This window comes from Anabas testudineus, chromosome 23 (genome assembly GCF_900324465.2).
Source record: "Anabas testudineus chromosome 23, fAnaTes1.2, whole genome shotgun sequence".
Taxonomy (NCBI): domain Eukaryota; kingdom Metazoa; phylum Chordata; class Actinopteri; order Anabantiformes; family Anabantidae; genus Anabas; species Anabas testudineus.
The window spans coordinates 3,190,201-3,214,969 of NC_046631.1; the positions used below are offsets into that span (position 1 = coordinate 3,190,201).

The 24,769-nt window shown below is 43.4% G+C and overlaps 1 protein-coding gene across 1 annotated transcript in view; it reads left to right on the top strand.

The window, feature by feature from the left end:
- The first annotated feature begins 248 nt into the window (after positions 1–248).
- Positions 249–24,769, top strand: part of ano2b (anoctamin 2b) — a 36,643-nt gene continuing 12,122 nt past the window's right edge. The window contains exons 1-16 of the mRNA XM_026363120.1: positions 249–285; positions 2,944–3,137; positions 4,202–4,243; positions 5,790–6,173; positions 12,696–12,794; positions 12,883–13,034; positions 13,138–13,192; positions 13,271–13,322; positions 15,336–15,391; positions 15,523–15,570; positions 15,820–15,884; positions 16,070–16,204; positions 16,612–16,772; positions 17,079–17,161; positions 17,564–17,650; positions 18,681–18,764. Coding sequence (XP_026218905.1) covers positions 249–285; positions 2,944–3,137; positions 4,202–4,243; positions 5,790–6,173; positions 12,696–12,794; positions 12,883–13,034; positions 13,138–13,192; positions 13,271–13,322; positions 15,336–15,391; positions 15,523–15,570; positions 15,820–15,884; positions 16,070–16,204; positions 16,612–16,772; positions 17,079–17,161; positions 17,564–17,650; positions 18,681–18,764 — 1,734 coding nt within the window. The remainder of the gene's footprint in view (positions 286–2,943; positions 3,138–4,201; positions 4,244–5,789; positions 6,174–12,695; positions 12,795–12,882; positions 13,035–13,137; positions 13,193–13,270; positions 13,323–15,335; positions 15,392–15,522; positions 15,571–15,819; positions 15,885–16,069; positions 16,205–16,611; positions 16,773–17,078; positions 17,162–17,563; positions 17,651–18,680; positions 18,765–24,769) is intronic.

Below are 24,769 nucleotides of genomic sequence, written 5' to 3' on the forward strand. Positions count from 1 at the left end.
ATGCATTAAGTGAGTTAAGTGAGTGTACACAATAGGCTGAGTTGTGGAGTTTCTGTATTGCAGCCAACCAGTTGGAGAAGAGCATTATCCCAGCAGAGCTAAGCTTCTGCTGAGCTGAGGACTGTACTACTGAGTCAGACTGTTGCTGTTGTTCCTCTCACCTGCTGCTCTCAGCAAACCGGCATGGCTGACTGACCGGCCGAGTGGAAACTCGGAGGAAACAAGGCGTGCCTCGGAGTTGATGTGAAATGGCTCTCCGCCGATCCCCCTCCTCCACCTATGCAGGTGAGTGTCACAGATACCTGTAGGAAACCCTCCTCTGGCTCCTTTGTGTGGCCTGTCCGGTCTGTCCCTCCTAAATCCTCACCCAACAAAAAGGACACATTAGACAGGACCACTGTGGAATAACCATCCTATTGTCCCTTCACTGTTCCCCCAGAGTGTGCGTTTGTGTGTGTCAGCAGGCTGCGTGGGGCCAAAGTCAACAGGCAGCTTTTTTACAGCAGGCACGGTGTACAGTTGCATGCGAGGCTGCTGCAGTTTAATTCGATTATGCATTCAGACCTCTCTCTCTGTGGTAATATAGTCTTCGTGTACTTGTTTGTGTCCTGGAGGAGCTGTTTTACCGCACTCCAACACAACCAGTGCGTTTTTTAAAGTTGACTTCATGGCAGACGTGTGCTCTCGCGCTCAGTAAGCCTCGGGCAGAGCAGTAATCCGGGTTAGTCCGCATGGCTGACTGCTGCTGTGCTTTACTGTAAGTGAGACGAGCGAAGAGTTGGGGCTAATTGAAAAGATTGTTTTGCTTTTGTTAACAAACTCATAAATCTTGAAACACTCAAGCTAAAAATGAAGCTTTGGAAACATCCACCACGGCATGTTGGAACACTGGAACGGGCTGCAAAGCCTTTGGAAATGGTGCAGCCGGACAGTATTGACTGCAGCTGGGGAATGATTGGACGATTCTGGGACATCAGGATTCACTATTGAACCTCCAGGAGGTTTTATTTTCCAAAGTAATTAAAACACAGAATCCTTGATGATGGGAGATGGCCAATTGATAACCAATAATGATGTTCCGGCTGTTGCACGTACCACTAGAAGCCAGGCTTCTAAGTAGCCTGTTGCCCAAAAATAGCACATGTGGAAAGTTCAATTAGTGCTGATGTGTTGGAAATTAAAGACCCCCCTACATGTATTTGTAGAAATACGAAAAAATACTTGGAATTACAGTTGGTAAAATTCAATGACCTGGTTAAAGACTCTCCATTCTCAGTGTGTGTGCAAAATCTTTCTAGCTGCAACACAAACTAACAATAATAACAATAGCATGAAACCGAGTGTGTTCCACACAGTGAGCGAGCCAGAGCTGAGGCGGCGTCTGATAAGAGCATCAGCGTTTAGTCTGTGCTGCTGCCCATTAACTGTCCCCTGCAACATGCCCTTTGTCTGTGACAGTAGAAATTAGTGTGGAGATAGAGAGAGTTGTCATTCTGACAAACAGAAGGTGGGTGAGATTCCAAAACGCTCCATAAAGCCACGTCTTTACATTGACATAGCATTTAAGACCCATTTTATCAGCTGAACCTCGTCCATTTTAGCATCTGGAGACGTTCAGCCAAACCTCATTTTGGCTCTCGGTGATCTGATGCTTTATATTTATACAAGAGGGATTTTCTCATTCATTTCCCCTCCTACCAGCTTCTGGCGACCTTCCAGATACAGGCCTGCCTCTCTAACCTCCAGGCAACTGTGCTGCTGTCAAGGGAACTGCGAGAACCAGAAAACACGGCTGTTGCCATACATTCAGTTAAGAGACACACCATCAAAAAAAAAACATTTCCCCGCTTCCGTGGACGTACAGTGAAGTACGTTTCTGTGTCACACAACCATGTGTGGATCAGAGAGGGAGCTGTCCGTGGTGCTGAAATGAGAGCGCAGCACGTGGTCCCATGCGTTACTATGGCCACAGCTGTCTCTATGCCTAAAATAACCATATACACATACACACACAGTAACCTTATTACAAAAAAAAAAAGGCAATCTGTTGCAACTCCTGCAGTCACATTGATAAAAAGAGGAAATCTCTGTTTTGTCACTGCTGCGCATAAACTCCCGAAGAATGAGTGTTTGGGAAAATCAACAGGTGATGTGCTGTGTGCTGTGTGAGAAATGACACTTTCACATGGTTTACAGCATTTCTTTTGTTTCCCTCGTGTGTTCTAGCCAATTCTTTTTGTGTTTTGAGGCCAATTGTTGAGAAGGCAGCTCGACGTAGGCTTTGCCTTTTGTGAAGTGACTGACACGTGCATCGATTCGCAAAGCTTCACTAGGCCACTTTGCATATTTGCCTCTCCAGATGGCGATGAGCGGTAAATGAATTCCACAAATTATGAGAATGCACCCTGGCCGATTAAATCCCAGTTTTAGCTTGGAAATGAGAGCTTGTGATTGTACGCCACAAGACCCTAGAATACAAAACTGCAACAGTTCAGTAGGTAGAAGTGCACAACTGTGCTTATTTCGGTGGCTTATTGGACTGAATGTACAGTGGCAAGAAAAAGTATGTGAACATTTTGGAATTTTGTGGGTTTCTGCATTAGTTTTTATAGATTGTGATCTGATCTTCATCTAAGTCAAGAGTATTAAGAGAAACAATATGATGCATAATAATGTGCATGCTACTGTATGCTAAGTTCTTTTAAAGTAATTTTGCCTGGATAAATGAAAGAAAAAATAAAAATACACCTGAATCAGTACGACTGAATCATCTAAGAAGCTCTTTTTGTGTATAGTGTGTGCTGGGCGGGAGTAAACTGGACTCACTTCCTGGAAGTTGCCAGGTTTCTGGCAAACCTAGAAACTCTTACACCTCAGGTTGAAGTTGTCTCATTTGCACTTCGTTCGTACTTCCACTTCATTTCCACCATAAATGTCTTTCAGAGTCATGGAACGGTGCGGGCTTCATGCGAGTGGCCACGGCGCTCAGCGAGTCCTCCTCCATCCACAGCGACGCCCTGTACCACCTCACCAGGGACATGTCTGGGATGGGGCTAGATCCCATGTCCTACAGTATCCTGGAACCTGAACCTTACAAATTCGAACCATGGCCTGAAGAATCCCAAAGTCTGCTACAGGTGAATAAAGAGTTTTATATATATATATGTGTGTGTAAAACCAACAGGTGAGGTCACCAACCTCTATAGCTGTGTCTGACATCACTCCTAGTGTTACTCATTAACTATTAACACTCCACCATTTTACTGTACACATTCAATTTCACACTGAGAAACTGCACTGAAACATTCTCAAGCTGTGCATGTGAAGTATTCTTCCTTCCTAATAAATATGTACCCCCCCCTCCTCAAAGAGTCTCTAGGTAAATCTATTTCTAGTCTATTTTTGCTGTTTTCATTCACAACCTCCTCTTCATCCCTCTCCAAATCTAAAATAGGAAGCTTGAAATACACTGTGCTCTTAACATTGTGATGAGCCAGTAGCTGTTTTATTTGAGTTTTATTTGAAACACTGGAAAGACAGAATTCTAACAGGGATAAAAGAAACACTGGGAAAACACAGCTCTCTCTCTCCAAGTTGCATCTAAGCAACCAGGGTTGCTTCCTCTCTCTCTCTCTCTCTCCACACTGCAAAAAATATCCACCTCCAACCGCCGACTGCAAAGACTGTTTTCAATGAAACTAAATCAAGCTGCGCTTCCTGTGAGGGGGGGTGCATAACTCCAGCGATGCAGTGCTGCTCTTTTGGAAGCAGACGTGCCGATTATCTTTATATTAATCCATTTCTAAGACTCTGCAGCCGAGTCCAGGTGACGCGCATCGCACACGGACATCTTTTGCAGTGTGGCGCGCTCTGTGCCAAAAAGCGCCGTCGGTGCGCAGGCAGCCTCCAGATCACACAGTCGGATGGATGAGTCTCACCAGCGCGCGATCAGGCTGCTGAGACCGAACAGACAGCCTCTTCTGTCCTGACAGATCCCCCCCTCTCTGTAGCTAAGACAATGCGACGTGGCGCAGATGAGGGCTCGCTTCTCTTGCTCCTAACTGCGGACTAACCCGAGTGACCTCAGGTGGCATGTAGGGATGATGGGGATGGAGATGGTGATCATGGTGATGTCGATGAGCTTTGAAAACCAACTTTCGCCCCTGCGTTTCTCCTTCCACTGCTCTGTGTGTGTCTGAAGCACAACAGCATGCAGATCTCCCCGAGTGAGGACAAGATCCCGGTAAGTACCACAGCAACAAGCTGTTGCTTCTCTCCTCTGCGCCTTGAGTTTAGTTTTACACACCTGTGAGCAACGGGTGTCACGACCTCTGCCAATAGTTTCCAGTCGTCATGTTACATTTCACAGGGACTTTACTGTGAATTGCTGCCCAGCAGCTACTTGTTGGACTCTATTTGATTCAGTGTTCATGCAACATGCAGCATTTTATTCCTATTATTTGAATACACCTGCACTCTGCACTGCAAGGCAAGATGTTTTCCACTTTAACTTAAAAGGGTGTAAAAGGGAGGTTGACATCCTCCGGGGACCGTCGCCCTGGGCTTGGTCGAGCTCCTGGGGAGGCTTCTTGGAATCAGCTGTGTCAAACCAAAGGGGAACCTTCTAAGAACAGTCCTCTTCGTAGAGGAGTGTCAGCAAACAGAAATCCACAGGGAGGCTTCCAGGAGCTGGGTGGTAGCTTAGCAGCTGTTGTACAGTCCATGTAGGCCCTACACCCAACTTCCTATATGCTTGTAATCTTCTTTTACTGGACACACACACACATATATATATATATATATATATATATATATATATATATATATATATATATATGTGTGTGTGTGTGTGTGTGTGTGTGTGTGTGTGTGTGTGTGTGTGTGTTGTTGAATTGACTATGAATTTATGGATTCTTTTATTTCTACACACATTGTGATTATGAAACAGTAAGTAAACGGACACCCAGCATCAATTTTTAACAGTGTTGGCCCCATAGTGCTTCTCAGGCTCTACACAAACAAAAGGGAGAATACTAGAAAGCAGCATCTGAAACACACATGGAGAACAATATGATATGACAGTTAATTAGTCGGCGTGGACGGCGCATTGTTTAAAAAGCACCCGTACACTCACACAGGTGTGCGGGGCTCAGCTGGTACCAGCATGAGGTCACCAGCCTGGAGCTGTGTCTGACATCACTGCTGGTGCTCATTAACTATTAACGCTCTATTAACACGCCGCGGTTTAAAGCAGAGAAACAGTACATTGCACTCTTAAAAGTGTGATAATGAATATGATTTATATAGCAGCTGATAGGCCATAGTGTCATACAAATGGTTTATATGTTACAACATCTTCTCTATTAAAGTCCAACAAGCATAAAACCACATGCTTGTAGGAAGTAATAAACCCTATAGCTCGCTCCCTCTTGTGTCCTCCATGTTTAGTCTCCCTCTCTGCTTTCCCTCTGTCTAAATAAAGAATCCAACTGTCAAAGGTGAGCTGACTGCCCACTCTGCTGCTGAAGCTTTTCACTTCAGTGTTTTTGAGAACCTGCCAAAACCCACTTGTGTTTGTGTGCGCTGACAGTGCAGGAGATGGTTAAGTTCATTCAGATACTTATTACGTAACTCCACTGCTGCTTAAAGCTGCTCTGGGTGCCGTCCAACACCAAGTGTGCTACCTTTGGATGATCAGTGTAAACAAATGATTCAATGATGGAGATCATTGCACTGTTACTGTGAGCGTACTGTAAATATTCCTGTTGATTTCTCTTATTTCACTACAGGTCGTGGATTCACCTTCAACCCCTCACGGCTACGGTGAAGGCCTTTACTTCTCAGACGGCCGACGGAAGGTTGACTACGTCCTGGTCTTCCATCAGCGACGCCACAACTCCTTACGCTCTCCTGCCAGCACCTCGGTCTCACACGATCGCCTATCTGTAGTTTCCAATGGCAACTTTCCCCCTTCGGCGGGTTCGGATCTGGCAGCAGGAAGAGGAGGGGGCATGCCGGGCGGGGAGGCATGTGTTGGCGAGGTGTTCATGGAACTTGGATACGCTGGAGGGAATGAGTCAATGGAGCCTGGTGACCATGAGATGCGCCTGATCAGGCAAGAATTCGAGGCCAACCTGCAGGAGGCTGGCCTGGAGATAGAGCGAGACAAAGAGGTGAGTGTGTGTGTGGCCGTACTAATGTTCATGTTGTCCTCTTTCTCGCCATCATACTGACACCTAAAAAGGCTGCAAGTGCACTTAATACGAGAAGTTTTAATAGTCTGCTGCAGCTGGAAAAAGAACAGAATCAGAGTTAACCAAAACAACAAGCTGAAAGATGCTGCCAGTCACTGTGGAGCGAGGAGGAAGTACAGAGTCAGGTGGTAATTCTCTGTGGGTTAACCCCCTCTGAGAGACGATTTTCACTTTGCACATACAGTGACCCATTTTTTTCCATTGTTAGTTTAAAACGATTGACTATATGTTGTAGTCTTTAAAGAGAAATCATGACACAGGATCTGATGTAACTCTGTTTTGAGCTATTTCAATGAGTGCCTACATAGGAGCCCGGCTCAGACGGCGGAGGGAAGAGCTGTGTGAGACTCGGTGTGTTGTTAAGGATATAAGGTGTCTCTTAAAGAGCAAGAGTCTAGTATCATTAGGAGGTCGCCATTAAACTTTGAAATGTGGCTTTTATTTCCCATTTCCGTTTGATGTATCAGCTGCTGTTCGACACGTAAAGAGAGTAAGTAAGTTACAATTCGAACTGCAGCAGCTGATGCGAACGAATGCTGCAGAATAATTGAACCGGAAACCTCAGAAGAATCTTTTAAATATTTCTGTTTTAGAAACAGTGTGTACTCACTGAAATAAGACAATACGGTACAAACTACAGCAGACCCGAGTAATGGAAAGAATAAACACTGATGAGTCATTTAGCCTTACTCCTTTCATCTAGAAACACAAAAGAAGCCTTCAAACAACGATATTTATTCAAAGATTGTGACTGGATCCGTGTTATCTGTTTAATATATCAAATCTGTGATTGACCTCCCTTTTCTCAATTTATTAACTTTCTTAATAATTCATTGAAAACATTGCCATTTAATTTGTTTGAAGAATGAGTCCTGTAATACTATTACACTACATCTCCATCTGTCTATCAACCCTAATGCTTTTCAGCTTATTATTACATTAGTCACGGTTTTCTGTAATGGATATACTTCATGTTTGTTCACTCCGTGTGCATATTTGCTCTGATGACATTAGCTCCTCTATAGTTATAGTTCAGAACGAGTCGTGCATGGACCACTTGTAGTTTTAATTAGAAAAGCATATTTTTACTTCTTTGTTACTTGAGCTTTCAGATTACAATATGATTCAAGTCATCCTTTCTCCTAGTCCTGTTTGCAGTGCCATTTGCAAACAGGACTGGAGGCGTCAGCGACGATAGTGCTTTTAAGATTATTGTCTGTCCTATGGTGTCCTGACATTCTTCAATATATGTTTTTAATGGCTGCGTATATGCCCACACAGGACGAGCATGCCAACCTATTTGCTCAGTATGTCTCCTGTGCGCACAGCTGAGCAAATACCAGTTAATGTTTCCATGAACATTAGATTATTTGAAAACGCATTTCAGAACTCCAGTATCGCACTTGAATTTAAATCACAATGGCATTTCGATTATTTATTTAAATAGATCCTCCCAGGATCGGCCAAACAACAACAAAAACAGTCAGGTCAGTTTAGTCAGACGTCAGAAATACTTTCAAACACTGAGGAACTTTCAGCTGATTTCCAGTGTGGATGAATCTCTCAGCCATCGATTAAAACCTTGAAGTAAATATTACGTCATAATAAAAAAAGCTAATAAATCATCAACAAGAACAACTGCTAACAACAATACCAGCAAGGACAAGAACCACCCACATGCTCTTTGCAAACTTGCGATGTGCAGCAGTGTTTAGTACCTCCGTGGTGTCCTGCCATAGACGACCTGTTTGTTCCAGTGATGCCTTCAAATCTTTGGCTGTCACTCGAGGTTGCTTCTTGACCTCATTGACTGACTTCTTAGACTGGTGAAAGTCTTTGACATCACTTTATAACCCTTTCCAGCTTTAGATGCAGATCAATTTCACATTTTATGAGAAATTAATGCAGAAAATCATGAAATTCCAAAAGGTTCACAAACTTTTTCTTGCCACGTTATATCACAGCTTTATTATATTACAGTTCTGTTCATTGTTTGCTCGTTCGTTGTTTAAGTTCTCAGTTTACAGCAGGCTTCACGTCACCCTTTCTCCCAGTCCTGTTTGCAGTACCATTTTCAAACATGACTGGGAGAATCATCAACATCAAACATAATGCTTTGTCTGTTCATAGTGTCCTGACATTCTTTAGTGTATGCTTTTTAATGGGTGCCTTTACGTCCACTGCAGAATGAACATGTTAAGCTACAGTATTTGTCCTGATGACACAGCTGAGCAAATAACAGGAAGTGGTTTCATGAACACTCCTTCAGTGCTAGACACAATTTAGTTACCTACAATCTGCTGTTTCGTGTCAACATATATATAAAAACATCTTTTCATGTCATTATGGGACGTAGAGTGAAGAATGCTGGAGAAAATATCTGTTAGATGCATTTATAATTAAATCTGCAATACAGTAAAAAGGAAAAAAGGAAGTGCTCTGAATAGTCTCTGAAGCCACAGTATATGACTAAGACTCTCTATTTATTTTACAGTCAGAATCCAGGGCCTGATTGTTTCATCCGTGCTGGCAGACTTTAATTCTAGTCAGCCGACACAGCTGCTGCGCTGACCTCTTTGTATCGATTTGCAGATTCAGCCTGAAACGGGTAATTTTGTTTTTGACATGTACAAAATCGCTTTACTCTGTGACTGCGCGTTCCATGGCAACCAAGCTCCTTTGCGCGAGAGTGCGCAGTGGAGTCCTGTTTTTTGTTCAGGGCGTGCAGTGTGTTGTCTGGTAGGCGCTTGGCTGAACACAGGCTCGGCGCGTGCGCGCGCGCTGCAGGCTCACTGCCACAGAGTTGGACAAATGTAGTTATTGTTAAAGTTCCCAAATGAACTACTGTTGCTCTTTACTGCCAACGACAAGTGAAATCATTTGGCTAATTTAAGTGTTGATCACTTCAGCTGTTTCCTAAAACTTGGAGTTTTATGAATTGTTGCATCCCTAATACAAAATAACAGCCACTCACACAGCTTCTCATACTTTAGTCTCTCATATGGAGAAAGGAAGAAGTGTCTGCAGCTCTATTAAAGTAGTGTGTGATACCTTTTTAACTACATACATGTGACGGTGTGCATGTTTTGGCTGGTGGCCAGTTGGCAGTGTGTGCGGCCTGCAGGATAGTATTAATCAGATTGTTGACAGTGTGGCCACAGAGCCTAAGCCAGGATGAGATTAGCTGACTGACTGATAGCTTCTTATCTCCTCCTCATGGACCGAGGGGTAGATGGAATCTGCTGCTGAGAGAAGCCGGCATAAAGAGGAGCGCGTTGCATTCCACTACCCTGCATCTGAATATAGTGACGGCTACTCTTACAAAATGACTGACAACCATAATTACACTCTGTCCATCAGCGTGTAGCTAGACGCGGTTGTAGGAGGTGCTGGCGAAGAGAAGGAACATTGTCTGATGATAACGCTGGTTTTACAGGTCGTTTAATCACTTAGAGACAGTTTAAAAACATTTCATGAGTCATTTATTTAGATATAACATAATATAATGAAGTAAGGCTGTTTGATGTCACACTATAATCCACACATTTTATGCAGTTGGCACGTTGGCTTATGGGGAATTAAATGTGCACCAAAAGTACTTTGTGAGAGATTAAGGTTATTCTAATATCTTGGTTGACACTATTTGGGTATTGAATCCACCCCAAATATCACCTTGCCCTAAATTTTTAATCCAAGTTAACGACTTAACATCCTCGTCCACATTTGAACCTTTTACTTTGAAACGAATGAGAACGTGGTGCTGAACTAAATTCTCCTGCTCCTATCCAACCTGTGTGACTTCAGAGTAATTGGATGCTTGAAAAAAAGAAAAGTGTGGTTTAAATGTCAAACTTGTTGACTGTGCCTGAGGATTATTGAGCTGACCGTTGATCTCTCGGGGGGGGGCATCCCCTTACAGGGCGTTTTAATTAAATCAGAGTGAGATGTTAATTCACGTTGTAGAGCTGGAGCTTTTGAAGAATGACTTTCTATTACACTTTATTGCTTAAATACATGACATAGAAATTAGGCTTTACATTTAACTTCTCACAGTATTTATATATATTTACTTTAACTAAGAAAACTAACAAAAAATCATATATCATCATGAAAAGTTTTGTGTAAGCAAACATTATGTCATGAAATCTGACTCTAGTCCACTCAGTCATCCATTTTCATTTTGATCTAGTGCTATGGATGGATTATAGTACATAAAAGCATAAAGCATAGCATGACCGTCAGTGTCCAGTGAGGCAAACAAGGAGCACGGCTGCATATCCACGTCCATCTGTCATAATACCTGCACCTAAGGCAAGTGTCTGGCTGGGCAATATAGCCTGATCCCTGCATGTGGCCCCCTGCAGGAGGTCAAGACCCTAGTTCACAGCCACCTTTGTCTTGTGTGAACCATTTTTTTCTGATTCCCTCTCACTCACACTGACTTGATATCTCTCCACCCATCATCTCACTCTCTACCCAGCCATTGCATCACCTAACCAATCATCCCCTCATCCTCCATGCCCTCCCCTAGCAAACGATGCCCCTGGCTGCGTCCTAGTTACCACCCCTACAGAGATAAAGAGCTAATTGGAAATCCCTCCACTAATTAACCTTCTCCAGGCTGAAAGGTATTTATATCCGCTGCTTTTTGATGGAGCGATAGAAAAGAAGGGACGAGAGGTGTGGGGGAGAGGCAGCAGAAAAATTATTATACATAATTCATAGTGGAGGGCGATGAAAGGTGGGTACAAGAAAGCGGCAGCAGCATTATATTGTTCTGAACAAACCATGCACAAGAGTTTTTGGTGATGGCACATGGTGCAAGAGCTCAAAGACCAAGTGTAAAAAGACATCAGGTCTGCAGCGAGTTCCTCTTAATTAAAAACAATCATTTCCAACATGTTTATGTCGTTCAAGGTGTGAGAAATGGAAAAGCAAGCTCCAGGGCTTACGGGCAATGTGAGAACTCTAATTTGGCGAAACACCCTCTAACAATACCGCTGGGCATAGAGCTCAGCTGTTGTATCTACCAGAATTTCATTTGTCGTAACGCCGTAGTAGTTTTGAGAAAACAGGAATCAATGCAGCCGCGATAATCACTCAGGAACTGCAGATGTAATAAGAAGTGTGCATCGGTGAGTTTGTGCTGTGGATTTTAGTGGTAGTAGTTTTCCATTGAACACAGGAGGCGTCTAACGTAAGCCGAAGGGTGACTATATTTTATTAAAAGAGCCGTAAAGTTCAGGTGACTCTGTGTTCCACTGTGTCACCGAGCAGGACAAAGGACAGTGGCAGTTATTGAGTCGACCGATCAATCAATCAGTCAGTGAAACAGTGTCCAGTGGGCAGCAGAAGGTACAGTAATATATGTGCAGAGGGGCGGAGGTGAGAGGCACTGAAAGATCTCAGGAGAGTGGGAACCAGGAGAGGAGAAGGGGAAGCGTTTCAGGTTTCCATTGTTTGCCGTGCCACCTTTCTCATTTCACTCCCCCCACTTACAGAAGCTGGTGGGGGGTCTGAGGAGGGTAAGGTTACCTGGCTGCCGTCCTGTCGTCCCCCGCTGGCTCTGGTCGCACTCACGGTAGAACCTGCCTGCATAGTGGCTGCATAGCGTGCATGTTTAGGAAGACAGCACAACTCAACATGTGCAGCTTTTCTGTTTCTATAAATTCAGAAGAAGCGTTGTCAGAATCCAGTCGCTTACCTTGATGCTGCCAATTATCAAATTTCACTAATGCATCTCAATATAAAATAATAATTTAGTGTGTGGGCACTGGGGCCGTGATTCATTAGCACAAGCTAGATGAGTCAGGATTTGATTTGAATGCTGTTACATACCTATCTGTTGGGGTAGAGTTGACGATGATAGGAACAAGAAGATTGCAGTACGTGTCAGGAACAGGCTGCAACAACAGAGAGTGAAGGAAAGAGCTCCGGGCTTTGCTTTAGGAACACAGGCTCCATCTATGTTTTATGAACACCAGAGTGACGCTTCCGGCCTTATTGCTTAGCCAGAGTTAGTTCAGCAGGCCAGTGTCACTGCCATTTAGTTAATATGCTGTAGATTTCAGCACTGTTTTATGTACCTCTAATGCAACACACCAGCTTTCCAGTCTGGAGGCAGCTGAGGAGCATTTACTACAGTGAGGACCAGCATACACTGAGGTCTCTCTTGCTAAAACACAGTCTGTCGGCTATATTGGATTTGCAAAGCTGTGCTGACAGATGGTCTGCTAAGCCAGTTTCATGCAGCAGGTAGTTTCAGCCAAGCAATCTGGTAATATAATTCCCAATACATTACAGTTTTGGGTATGAAAAAAAAAGACTTTTAGAAGTAAACTTCATCTCAGACACTTCAAAGTACAAGGACTCAGGGTGTAACTGTGTGCATTGTGTCTTGTTGGAGCTCACATACATCAAGATGTGCTGTTTGTTTTGCAGATAAAGGCCCACGGCCCCAGCTTCACCCGCCTCCACGCTCCCTGGCCAGTATTGTGTCGAGAGGCTGAGTTTCTCAAGATTAGGGTCCCCACCAAAACGGTAGTATCAGAGCACCCACGCTCGTCATGAGAGACCCAGTGTACTAAAATTTGAGAACTTCTGAATGATTTCTTGTGTGTTTCATCAGAGTTATGAACTTAAAGAGGAAAGCGGCTTTGGGTCCAGTATGAGCACAGTGTGGAGGAAACTGAACCAACCTTTCCAGCCCAAAGTGCCACGTCAGGACCAGGGACGCACCAAGTTTCTCTCACACTCCTTCTCCAGGGAAAAACTCCACCTGTGAGACACACACACACACACACACACACTCACAAACCCAACTACAGAGCTCTCTTTCTGTTAGAACATGCAGAACTCAGCTTCTAACAGATGTTTCTTTCAGGTACAACATCACGTCTAAGGAGACATTCTTTGACAACACTACGAGGGGCCGAATAGTAAGTGCTCACTGAGATCTTAATCTGCTTCATGCTGTACTGTTTGTCCAGGATTTAATAACGTTGTTAATCTCTTAGGTGTACGAGATCCTGAGACGGACAGTGTGTGTTCGAACCTGTCAAACCATAGGTGAGAATTGAGTTTATTACACTCAAATGTGGTTTGAGTTTTTGTTTTGGGACACTCCAGGTGAACTGTCAGTAGAGAGGTGAAGTGAAGTGATGCAGCGATTGGATGAGACCAGCGTCTTTTTAAACTCTAATTTGTTTGGGAACGGTTGACAGAGGCTGTTTGGGCTTTCTAGCAACACCCTGTACCCAGTGGCCTGTTCCTGGAAAGAGACTACTCGCTAACACGGGTGTCCATTGGGACGATGAGCAATTAAAAGTCCGAGCTTACCTCAGCAGCCGTGTCAGTTGTTTATGATATTTGTGCATAAAGCTGTACACACTTGATTGGAGTGGCAACAACAAATTCCCCCCAATATGTACAAGAAATAAGTGTGTCAATTAGACTTCATCATGTGTTTTCAGAAAAAGATGTCCCACTAATGATCCACCCTGGGGATTTTCTACATGAACAGCGTGTCACCCAGTGCATGCTGTGTCAGGTTAGCGCAGGTCTCACCTTAGGTACATTTTAACAACATGCTGATAACACCTGCCTCTGTGTTTGCGAGACCTATCGGTCCTATATAGAAATGAGCTGACGCTTGTTCAATGTCGAGCGTCCACCATATGTCTGGTTGGCTTCCCCGTCACGGCAGAAGGTCTCAGCCAGCGGGTGCTGACGGAGCTGCAGGGCGACAAGAGAGGAGAAAATAGAGTAGCATCTTTTTAACCTCTATTTTGTCTTTGTCCCCGCCCAATGTCAGCTGGGATCAGCTCCAGGCCCCCTGACAACCTTGGAAATAGCGGTAAAGATAAAGCAAGCGTGGATTGACTTCTCTGATTTCTCTTTACTCTCTCTGTCGCTCCTTCTCCATCTCCTCTACAAGTGGGTCACACTTCCTGGGTCAGGCTGAGCCGGGGAGGCAGGGGACCTGTGCGAGTTGTGGCCGTTTCTGGCTGGTTAAGTGAGCGTTCATGCATTTGGACATGTGTGCGTTTCTCTGAGTTTGTGTGAGAGTCGGTCATGACGCTCATTAATAGCCCAGCTAATCACTACATGGTTCCCGGCCCCCTTTGAGGCGCTGATAATTAATTGATTCATTACTTTGATGAAAGAGCCAGTTGTGTGTGCCAGGTCATCTGATGTGTTAGTGTCCACCCTGACCTTGACAGGTCACGGCCACCACGTCCCACATAACATTTTCCAAACACTAAAAGTGGCACCTATCATAATCCCAGCCTGCCTGACACTGAAAAACAGAATTATAAATGGTGCAGGCTGTAGGGTAAAGTCTGTCCTGCACACACAAAGCAATTGACAATACAGTGGCTGAATTGTAGCCTCCGTGACAAATTTCTTTTGAGTTTCATTTTTGGACACACACACACACACACACACACACACACAAAAAGGATTTAGTTAGATCCAAGTTCAAACCCACTCATCACCATAACTCACTTAATCTGAGCAAGTGATGAGAAGACGTCTTCTTAGGAATCAAAGGAATATCACATTAGAAGTGCAGCGTGCAGCACTCGATGTTAAATAAATAACAGAAGGTGCTCTTTTACAATGGCTACCACTTCATCCACTTCATTCCATGCCACAGCTTGGAGCCATTTGGCATAAACTCATTTCTTAGTTGTGTGTGAGTGTAAAAGTGAACACGGTTGTTTGTCGTCGCCAATAATTCAGACGTTACCAGCTGCTAGAATTTTTGGTTTCAACTTTTTTTTTTTTTCATTAAAATAAACAAACTCTCCTGTTCTATTCACCGGGAAGAGTGGGGGGGAGAAGAAGACTGGGATTTCTTTCTATTCTTTCAGTTTGTTTGTATTTCAGTATACTGTATATCAGTCTCTCCATACAGTCTGGGACTGTTCCATGTATTTGCTGTGTACAGTATTTGTAGTGTTTTAAAAAGAAACCAAACCTGATCATTTCATCAACAGTTGATTAGTTGGATCATACTAATCAGTGATGCTCTCATGAGTTTGTCTTACTTCTCTGCTCTCTCGCTCTCTTTTCCAGGCATCAGCACACTGATAGCTAAAGGCGTGTATGATGCTGCCTTCCCTCTTCACGATGTAAGTGCGCTTTCAGCAGCAGTATTGAATTTGCAGGGAGTGGATCACAGTCGGATCTTCTTGTTTTTTTGTCAAACATAAATCATATATATTTTGCCCACTCATGGTTTCCCTCTTCCCTCCCTCCTCAGGGTGACTTTAGGATCATCGGACAGGCTGAGGAGAGGAATGAGAGACAGGTAGACCACCTCCTTATCATCTCTTATTCATCTCCTTTCTCTGCCTCTCTCTCTGTATCCATCAGGCTGTTAAACTAGTGGCTGTATTATCTATCAGCATCAAGAGTGTAAGACTTCATAACATTATCCTTGCCCTGTTCACGGGAATTCAATTTAAACTACAACTCTTTGCCTTCATCCTCTACAACTGGTAAACTTTCATCAAGACACTATTCACCCACAGTGTCTCTCTCTTCTGTTTGTGGTCAGATTCTGCATGAAGAGTGGGCCAGATACTCAGCTTTTTACAAGTACCAGCCCATTGATCTTGTCAGGTAATGGGACCACAGCACTGAAAGTGGAAAATTGCAATGAATGAAAGCTTTAAGTAAAGCATTAACACTCTACTCGCTCTATTTCAAGCACAAACACAGTACTGCACACCTGTGTTGCATGCTACTTAAGTCTGCTTTGCCATGACCATGATGCCATGTTAATCTCTGACCTCTGACACCCACAGGAAGTACTTTGGAGAGAAGATCGGCCTCTACTTTGCATGGCTTGGTGTTTACACTCAGCTGCTAATACCAGCCTCCATAGTGGGGATCATTGTGTTTGGCTATGGGGTGGCGACAGTGGACACTAACATACCCAGGTACACACACAAGTCCACTGTGTGGAGAAATGATGAGCAACAAACTGAATACCCAAATCATACATGTGTGCACACATGCACAGACCAGACAGGGATTGCCCAGATACCTGCTGTATCTGGCTTTAGTCAGAGATTTGTGGGAGGAACACAGAAGGTACGGCTGGCAGTGTGTCATGAAGCGAAAGGTTGCTAATTCAGCCTACGCTGACTATGAATAGGGTCAAAGCAGAAAAGCTTGGTGGTTATGTGCTAAAAGTTCCATTCATTTCTAAATGTTACAGACACAGGGATCTGACTCAGCAGATGGTAATGCAGAGCTCGATGTCATTTTGCTCTTATTAAGATGCAAGCCATTCAATTTTATGTAGGTGCTCTGTGACTTAGATGTTGATCTTCTCCCTCCTCAGTCTGGAGATGTGCGACGAGAGCCTCAATTTCACCATGTGTCCCCTTTGCGACGGAGCCTGTGACTTCTGGCACCTCAGCACCGCCTGTGGCACGGCCAGAGCTTCGCACCTCTTCGACAACCCCGCCACCGTCTTCTTCGCCATCTTCATGTCTCTGTGGGGTGAGGTTTACGCGCGCTCGGTCGTGCATTTGTGTGTGTGTGTGTGTGTGTGAACAGGTGGGATGAATGTGCAGCTGCTCATTAATATCTCATGATGTCTTCCACCAAGGGCAGCAGGCTGAAACAGCACGCAATAAAGGTGCAGAAAATACATATAGAAAAATATGAAAGGGTTATTTAAAGCACGATGCACATATTCTATCTACTTTATTTAGCATCTTACATTAAAACTGTTCTAAAAGCTCATGTATTTCAAGATGATGTGAATCCTAAAGACAGTGTTTTTTTCCTGGTGTATCTGTGTAGCGGTGCTGTTCCTGGAGCACTGGAAGCGGCGCCAGATCAGTTTGAGCTTCAACTGGGGTCTGACGGGCACAGAAGACGACGAGGTGCGCGCGCACACACACACACACAAAGAAAGTCTTGAACATACATCAGTCAGTTACAACATTAACACCACCTGGTGGTTTGGTTGTGGTAAACAGAGGTCATCATAGGAAAAGCTCAGGGCTTAACCACGATCAATAGGTGTCAGAACACACAATGTATCACAGCCATAGGCTGGTCTCACATGCCATTCTGACCCCTGTCGACCTTTTGTACACACTAATACAAAAAGGCACAGGCATGAAAGTCTGAACACTCATAACTAACAGTGTGTTAAACTAATTAACCATATAACAACACAGAAATTTAGAATTTCAGCACAGCGGCTGCAGAAAGCGCACAGATCCACACACAAGCATGCGCACAATAACCTCGCATTCAAGTGTTCTTTGGTTTTCCCTCAGGAGCATCCAAGGCCAAAATATGAGACCATCCTCCTTCAGAAGAGACAGAAGAAGCAAAAAAATAAGAAAAAGAAGAAAAAGAGTGAGGTAGGGAACAATTCAGTGTCGTTTAATTTAACCATAAAGGCTATTTACGTAACTCATGAATGTCTGCATTTTAAAATGTCAACAAAATATGAATTTCATTCTCTTAGCTTGGCCGGACTGCCAACAAAGCTAATGGAAAGGTATTTCACAGTAATATACAGTAGATGATGACACCATACATTCTCATTGTGTCTCACAGAACTAATCTGATTTCTAAAGTGTGCTACAAACATTAGTGTGACGGTCTAATAATTGGGAATGATCTAGATTCCCTGTGCAAAATGGGTCAATCACACTGAGTCCCGTTGGCCCACATACGTACACTGTGGTGTAGCGGCCTGTGAGACTGAGTGGAACTAATTTACCCGATACAAGATCACTGCTGCACCATCCTGTGTTAAAAGTAGGAAACGTGAAACATCCTTTAGGTGATTTAAGGTATACAGTGTACCATGCGGTCATTGTGTTTGAAGAAAAGGGCACCATTCAGTCTCACACAGGGGATTTAAATAGCTATACACGCTGACACAGTGGCCACGGCCAAGTCTCCCATCTGATTGGCTTCACAGTCCCGTCTGATTGGCAGCTGGGTATCAACTTCAGTCCTGGGACATCTTACGTAAACAGCTTGGACTGTCTTACATCAGACAATTAGCAATATGAAGGTACATTACAAGGCAGCGTCATAAAATTGTCTAAGTGATTGAGTGGTGACGGAACAGATGAACGTATCGATCTCTTACATTAAACTCTCTATTCGTTTAAGTGGATTGCTGATTTGGCGAAACTAATTAACAGTAAATACTGTGCAGTACACCAGTTAACTGGTGGCGAAGCCATGCTGTGCAGTAGTTTTGATGAAAAATCCAGTACAACAATCATCTTCATGGTCTATTCGATAAGAAGATGGGATGCAGTTGGCATTGTTGTGCATGATTGTGTTGTTTGTCTGCATGAACGTGGTTTCTGTGGGTGTCAGTGTGTGTGTATGTCTGTCTGTCTGTGTGTAACCTGTCCCTCTGTCTTGCAGCCAGACAAGCAGGAGGACGGGACAGTGACAGGGAAGGACAGATGGAGACAAAAACTACTGTCTGCCATGGCTGCAGGAGTACCGGTAACCCCTCCTTTCCTGTCCTTCACCTCTCCTCCCTCCTCCTCTCACCTTCTTGTTCCTCTTCCTTTCACCCACCTTTTCCTTTCCCTCTTCCCTTTTCTTCTTCTTCTTCTTCTTCCTCCTCCTCACCTCCCTTTCCCTTTTCCTATCCTGCAGGCTGCTGTCTATCTGTTCTTCTCTTCCTGTCCCATTCTCTGGCTGCTGCAGTTTCAGCTCGTCAGGTATTCGTTTGTGCAACTCTCTGCGCTTTTTTTTTTTTTTTTAACGTTCTTTCAGACCTCTGATGGTCTCAGTGGTCTTTTTAAGCCTCTCTGTGGGAATAAAAACAGAATGGACAGAATGTGCTTATGGTACTTTATTATACTATTTTTTAACAGATACAGTCAGCAGCGTGTTTCAAAGCAGAGAGAATGTGGGTCATAAAACGAACGAGAGGTCGGACGTTTCACCGGTCCAACCAGTTTGTTTCTATCCTTTATTAAGCCCTGTTGATAGTTAACAGCCCATGCTAATGAGGGATTATCAGTCTCTGGGCTTCCTTTTTCTGGATAACACTCATCTCACACTGGAGAGAGAGAGCGCTGTAGTTTATTTTGAGTCAATCTCACATTCACCATCCAACCACCGAAAATACTCACTAACAACTAAAGGTGTATTAATCCAATGCTCAATATAGCCCTCCACCGTAACACATGCTGGTATGTTTTATGGTGTCATATGACGGGTAGCACTGGTAAACGGATTTGGTTTTGGATATAGTAGATTTGATTTTTATTAATCCTCATAGATGAGCAAAGCAACAACATAGACTGGGAGTCAACAGCAAGTGAGGATTCAGACCTTACCTGAACTCAAGGGAGCTCGACTAGCTCTCATCATGTGTTCCACGTGGTCGGATCATCCTGGCTGTCTTATTGTGTTGCCAACCGTGTACTCAGCTTAACTGCTTCACTTCATTCAGGTTAAAAAATAGACACACACACATAGAGACAGACCGAAATTACTAAGAAACTGACTTGTTTAGAACATATAAGAATAACACATACTTTCTTACTGGGGGCCATTCTGCTGCATCAGCGCTAGTGTAACAAATAACAACAATGACTTGTTATGCTTGCTGCTCACTGGTGATGCCCGCAGGAACACAGCTGTTATTAATGTCATTAGATACACCTGTGCCCTCTCTGCAACGACAAGTCAACACGTCCACCGTGACACAGCTGCTTTGAGCGGCGTACAGTAACCATTATTAATACACCTCTCTTCTCAAACGCCCCCTGTCAAACCAATCATCTGCTTAAAAAAAAAACGAAAGTTAATTAAAGCAATCGTTGGACAAAAAGAGAGGAGAGAGATGCTAATAAACAGACTTGAAGAAGTAGAGGGATGGAGAGAAAGGGCTGAGTGGGAGTGATGCATTCTGGGCAGAAAGCCAGGGGTAAGATTAGTGACCATCACTATGGCGACATCGACTCTCGTTCTCACTTCGCACACACACGGGCGCACTTACTTGAACCGTTTCATTTGTTACCTGAGACAGTGAAATGTCCAGCAGAATCAAATCTAGAGATTATATTTCAAAACTATAACTGAGGTGGTTGATTTATTTATTAGTGTGTGTTGCACTGGTCATTAATAGAGATCCAGGAAACTGAGCAGAACGGCCTTCATGCGTTTGAGAATCCTCATTGTACAAACCACACATCATTCACCTGACATCCTTCAAGTGTCTTGACATCATCTGATGGAGACGACTTTTTTGCTGGTTTGTCTTTTATCTGAGGCCATGACTGATCCTGAGTGACAGAGAATTCTCTGTCAAAGCCTCTCAAATCATTTTTAAAATTTTAAATTAGGACATGCCAGGGCCATGACATGCTGGTGACTGGAGACATGTACAAACAAAAACAAAGTTTTGCATTTGATTTCCACTCTTTCCAGTTACAAATCATTAGATCTTTATTAACAGTCTCTCAAATTATATAGTATGTGCATGTAAAAGACAGATAGAAACAGTCCCTTTGCAATTTGTGTGTCATAATTTACTGTACATTTTACATTGTGACACTTAATTTCTGGCACTTAGTCACACATTAGTAATTTTCACACCTAAGAAATGCAGTGTTTGTTATTGTGTGGCTGCATTGATGCCATTAACACTGTTATTTATTTGTCCCCTTGTAAATTTTAGGGGGTACTATATAGGGCTTTAATGATACCCTCAAGTAAAATGGGTAAATATACTTCAGTACACTGTATAGTGTAGCCTTTCTGCCATGGCAGGTGAAATGAAAATAGTTTTTAATGAAGTCAAATATTAATGATGTTAAAAATGATGTACTCATTTTCTACACATACAGTAATCCATTTAGAGGAGAGACTGGATATTAAATCTTTATGTTCCGTTCATCATTACTTGATCAATAATAGAAGAAATTCTCACTTGTTGCCAAATTGTATGTCAAAGATTATTATAAGGAAATCTCTGTTGTACTAACTATGATTTAGACACAAGGACAAATTTGTGGAGAGAGACAGACACTTAGGAAGGTGGGAGAGGGAACAGAGGGAGCATAGAGAGAAATAAAGATTACGAGTGACTCGCTGTCACAAGATGAAGCCATGTTGGGCTTTCCTCAACGGAGGTTACAAGCCAAATATAAAACCTGACCCATTTACTACTACTCTTGTCTCTGATGGTTGTCCCTACTAACCCCCCCTCCCACTTGCCCACATACACACACACACTCGCACTTGGTGCTTATGATGCTTGATCATAAATTGTAGGTGTGAATCTGGCTTTTTGTCCTTGAATAAGTGGATCCCTCAGGCTTGTTAACCCACATGCAGATGTGAATTGGGTTGAGGGGGTTAGAAAGGCCAAGTCATAGTTTCTATCCACTTGTTGCTACATGATCATGTCATGTAATCAACTGGTCATTTAAAACGTAGTCTATGAAAACACATAAAAACTGTCAATCGTGATGGAATACTGGAAAAATATGTGTGTAGATGAATGTGTTGTAGTTTTCTTTCAACTAAATACTAGGAATCATACTTGTTTGCAAAGTTATAGGGATTAAATCTAATACACCATTAACACTGTAAACATTAGTAGTTGTGGTCAGAATGTTCCATCCATCACCATGATTCTAGAATGGTTCTGGAATCAGAGACAAGTAGAGGGAAGAACGTCGGAACCGAGTTCATCATTTCAGTATCTACACAGTTCGAGTGCAGACACACACAGAGAGAGAAAGAGAGAAAGCGTACACAGCCTTCGATTGTTTCTACTTCAACAAAGACATTTTCAACAAGCTTCAACACCTCGCAGCAGCACAGTGACAACCTGGTAAGTTGATTAAATGTGATTATTCACTAGTGTTTGGCCACAACAGTGACTGAAACACCTCTCAAAAGCAAATGATCATACACTTTCTGTTGCAATGTGAACAGTTTTAAATGGTTCCCTTAATCCATTAAACACTTACATTTAATCTAGACAAGACCATTAAGTAGATAATTACTGAAAACGTTGTTTAATTTAAATGTTTTTAGTAAAATAACAGATTAGATTAATTGAATGTGTCTTGATAAGCCCCTATGTAAACTCAGAAGAGTAATTACACTAAGAAATATGGTAACTGGTGAAAGTAAAGTTGTTAATGCTACATGTATGTTATTTGGTTACTGTAAAGAAACAATATTTCAATGTCAATTTCAAATATTTAAATATATTTCACGTGTTTTTGTTGTTATACATCAGACAATCTAAATGACTGTCCTTTTATTTCTACCAGAGTTACACAGGCGACATCGATTCTGTTGTCAAAGAAGTCACCATGGCCAAATTCAACATTGACCAAACACATCCACCTGGATGGGAAATTCCCACAGAAGATCCTGACATCATTGAACTCACAGCCTCCATGGCCAATCTCAAAATTGGTGAAAACCTCCGTCCACTTGACTGGAAAGTTCCCACCGAGGATCCTGTTGTTGCTGAACTCACAGCAGCCATTTCCAGACTCAGTATAAGTGCAGAGAGCACTGCTGAGACCCCGATGGACGTCGATGGAGAATCCTACAAAGTCCAGCAGACTGTGCCTTTGAGGATTCAACTGGAGCCTGAAGAGGAAATGGACATCTCTGAGGCGCCAGAGGCAAAAGAGATCCAAGATGTCCACATGAGGAGTATCACTCCTCCAAGATACTCCAGAAGCACTAAAAGAGAATCCACCGGAGTTGGTCGGACTCTTATAAAAAGAAGAAACTTGTGTGCTACAACTGTGGAAGCACAAGAGACCATGGATATCCACATGAGGAGTCCCAGTCCTCCAACATGCTCCACAAGCACCATCAGTACCAGACCAACTCAAGACCAAAAGAAGGTGGCAGACCAACAAAAACCTTTGCGCAAAAGGAAAAGGGAGCCTGCTAGTCTATTAGCAGCCAGTGATACTGAACTCCCTAAATCCAAGCGGCGTCGGCTGGATGATGCCAGACTGACGGTGAGCTACAAGGCCAAAGGTAAAGGGGATTCGCCTGGGATGACATTCAGTGCTGGTTTCTCTAAGGCTACTGAAGCTAAATCTCCCAGAGTTCAGGAAAGTCTGCCACGTAACAACCCACCAGAGGTCCAGCAGGAGGTAAACATCCCAGTGACGAATCCCAGCCCTGCCAAATCCTTGAGCGACGAAGAACGAGTTGCCAACATGCTCAAATGGATCATGCAGGAACACGCCAGGATTTCCATGACAAAGAGCAAATCCATGGCGGCCGACAGGAACAAGGATTCCTGTGCCGGGAGCTTCAGTGCTGGTTCCTCCAGGCCAGCTGAAGCTGTGTGTCTCAGAGTTCGAAAAGTTGTGCCAGTGGGGAACCCACTGATGGCCCAACAGGAAGATGACAACCCTTCCAGGAATCCTAGCCTGCCTAAAGATGCCAAGGTGTCAAAGGCAGAGACCGACGTCCCCAAGGAGAAGGACGATTCTCCCAGCGAGGGCTTTATTCCTGGCTCCCCCAGGGCTGGTGAAGGTGGATCCCTCCAAGGCCAGCAGAGCTCGCCACTGGAGATCCCACTGGAGGCCCTGGAGAAGGACAACACCTCTGTGAGGGACTCTATTCTCCCCAGTTGCTATGGGGACACAAATAGAGATCCCGCGGCTACGGTCGCAAAGACTCATACAGAGGAGGAGGCCCCGCAAAATAGGAGGAGATGGAAGGCTGTGAACACGCGGTAAGTGTCAAAAAACATCTTTGTACTGATGATTTACTGAGAACATTCAGATTTAGAGATTCAGACATTTTCATCTTTGTGTTCCCCACACAGACTGAAAAAGAGCGTGGCCACAACCGGATCTGGATCTCGAGTTTCCATAAACAGGTTTGGAATTTGGATGTGTTTCTTTCTCAGGAATGTGTGCTTTTAAATGTTTGTGGTTTGCTTTTTTCTCTAATTTTTGAAATGAATTTCTTCCTTTACAGATCCTTTTACAAGGAAGCTGGAGCAACTGGAGCAAAGAACATGCACCAGAATCCTGAAGACATGTAGCTGCACATGTTTCCTGTAGTAACTCATTAAAATTCACTTGTACATATTCATTAAACTATGTGTATCTGTCTTCCTATGTCACCATTTAATTGACATGTTCTCATTTCCACTTTATAATGTGTTTAAACTTTGCAGAAAATGAACCTCAATGACAGTTCTCTGCACATACTGTGTATTTGTATTTAATATAAGATATTTTAAAATAGATTATATACAACAGTTTAAAACCAAACAGCGTTCAAGTGCAGTCAAGATTGCAGTTTGTGTTGCAGCATGTACTATGTCGAAGTTTTCACTAGGTGGCACTATTGTCCTGAGAATGAGCTCAGCTCTCAGACTCTCTGTGCTTCACAGTGTGATGTCTGTCTCTGTGTGATCCTACACAAAGACTGCAAAGGTTCAAATGTTATCAGATGCTTGCTCTGGCACCTGTGTTTCATCTCAGTGTTAT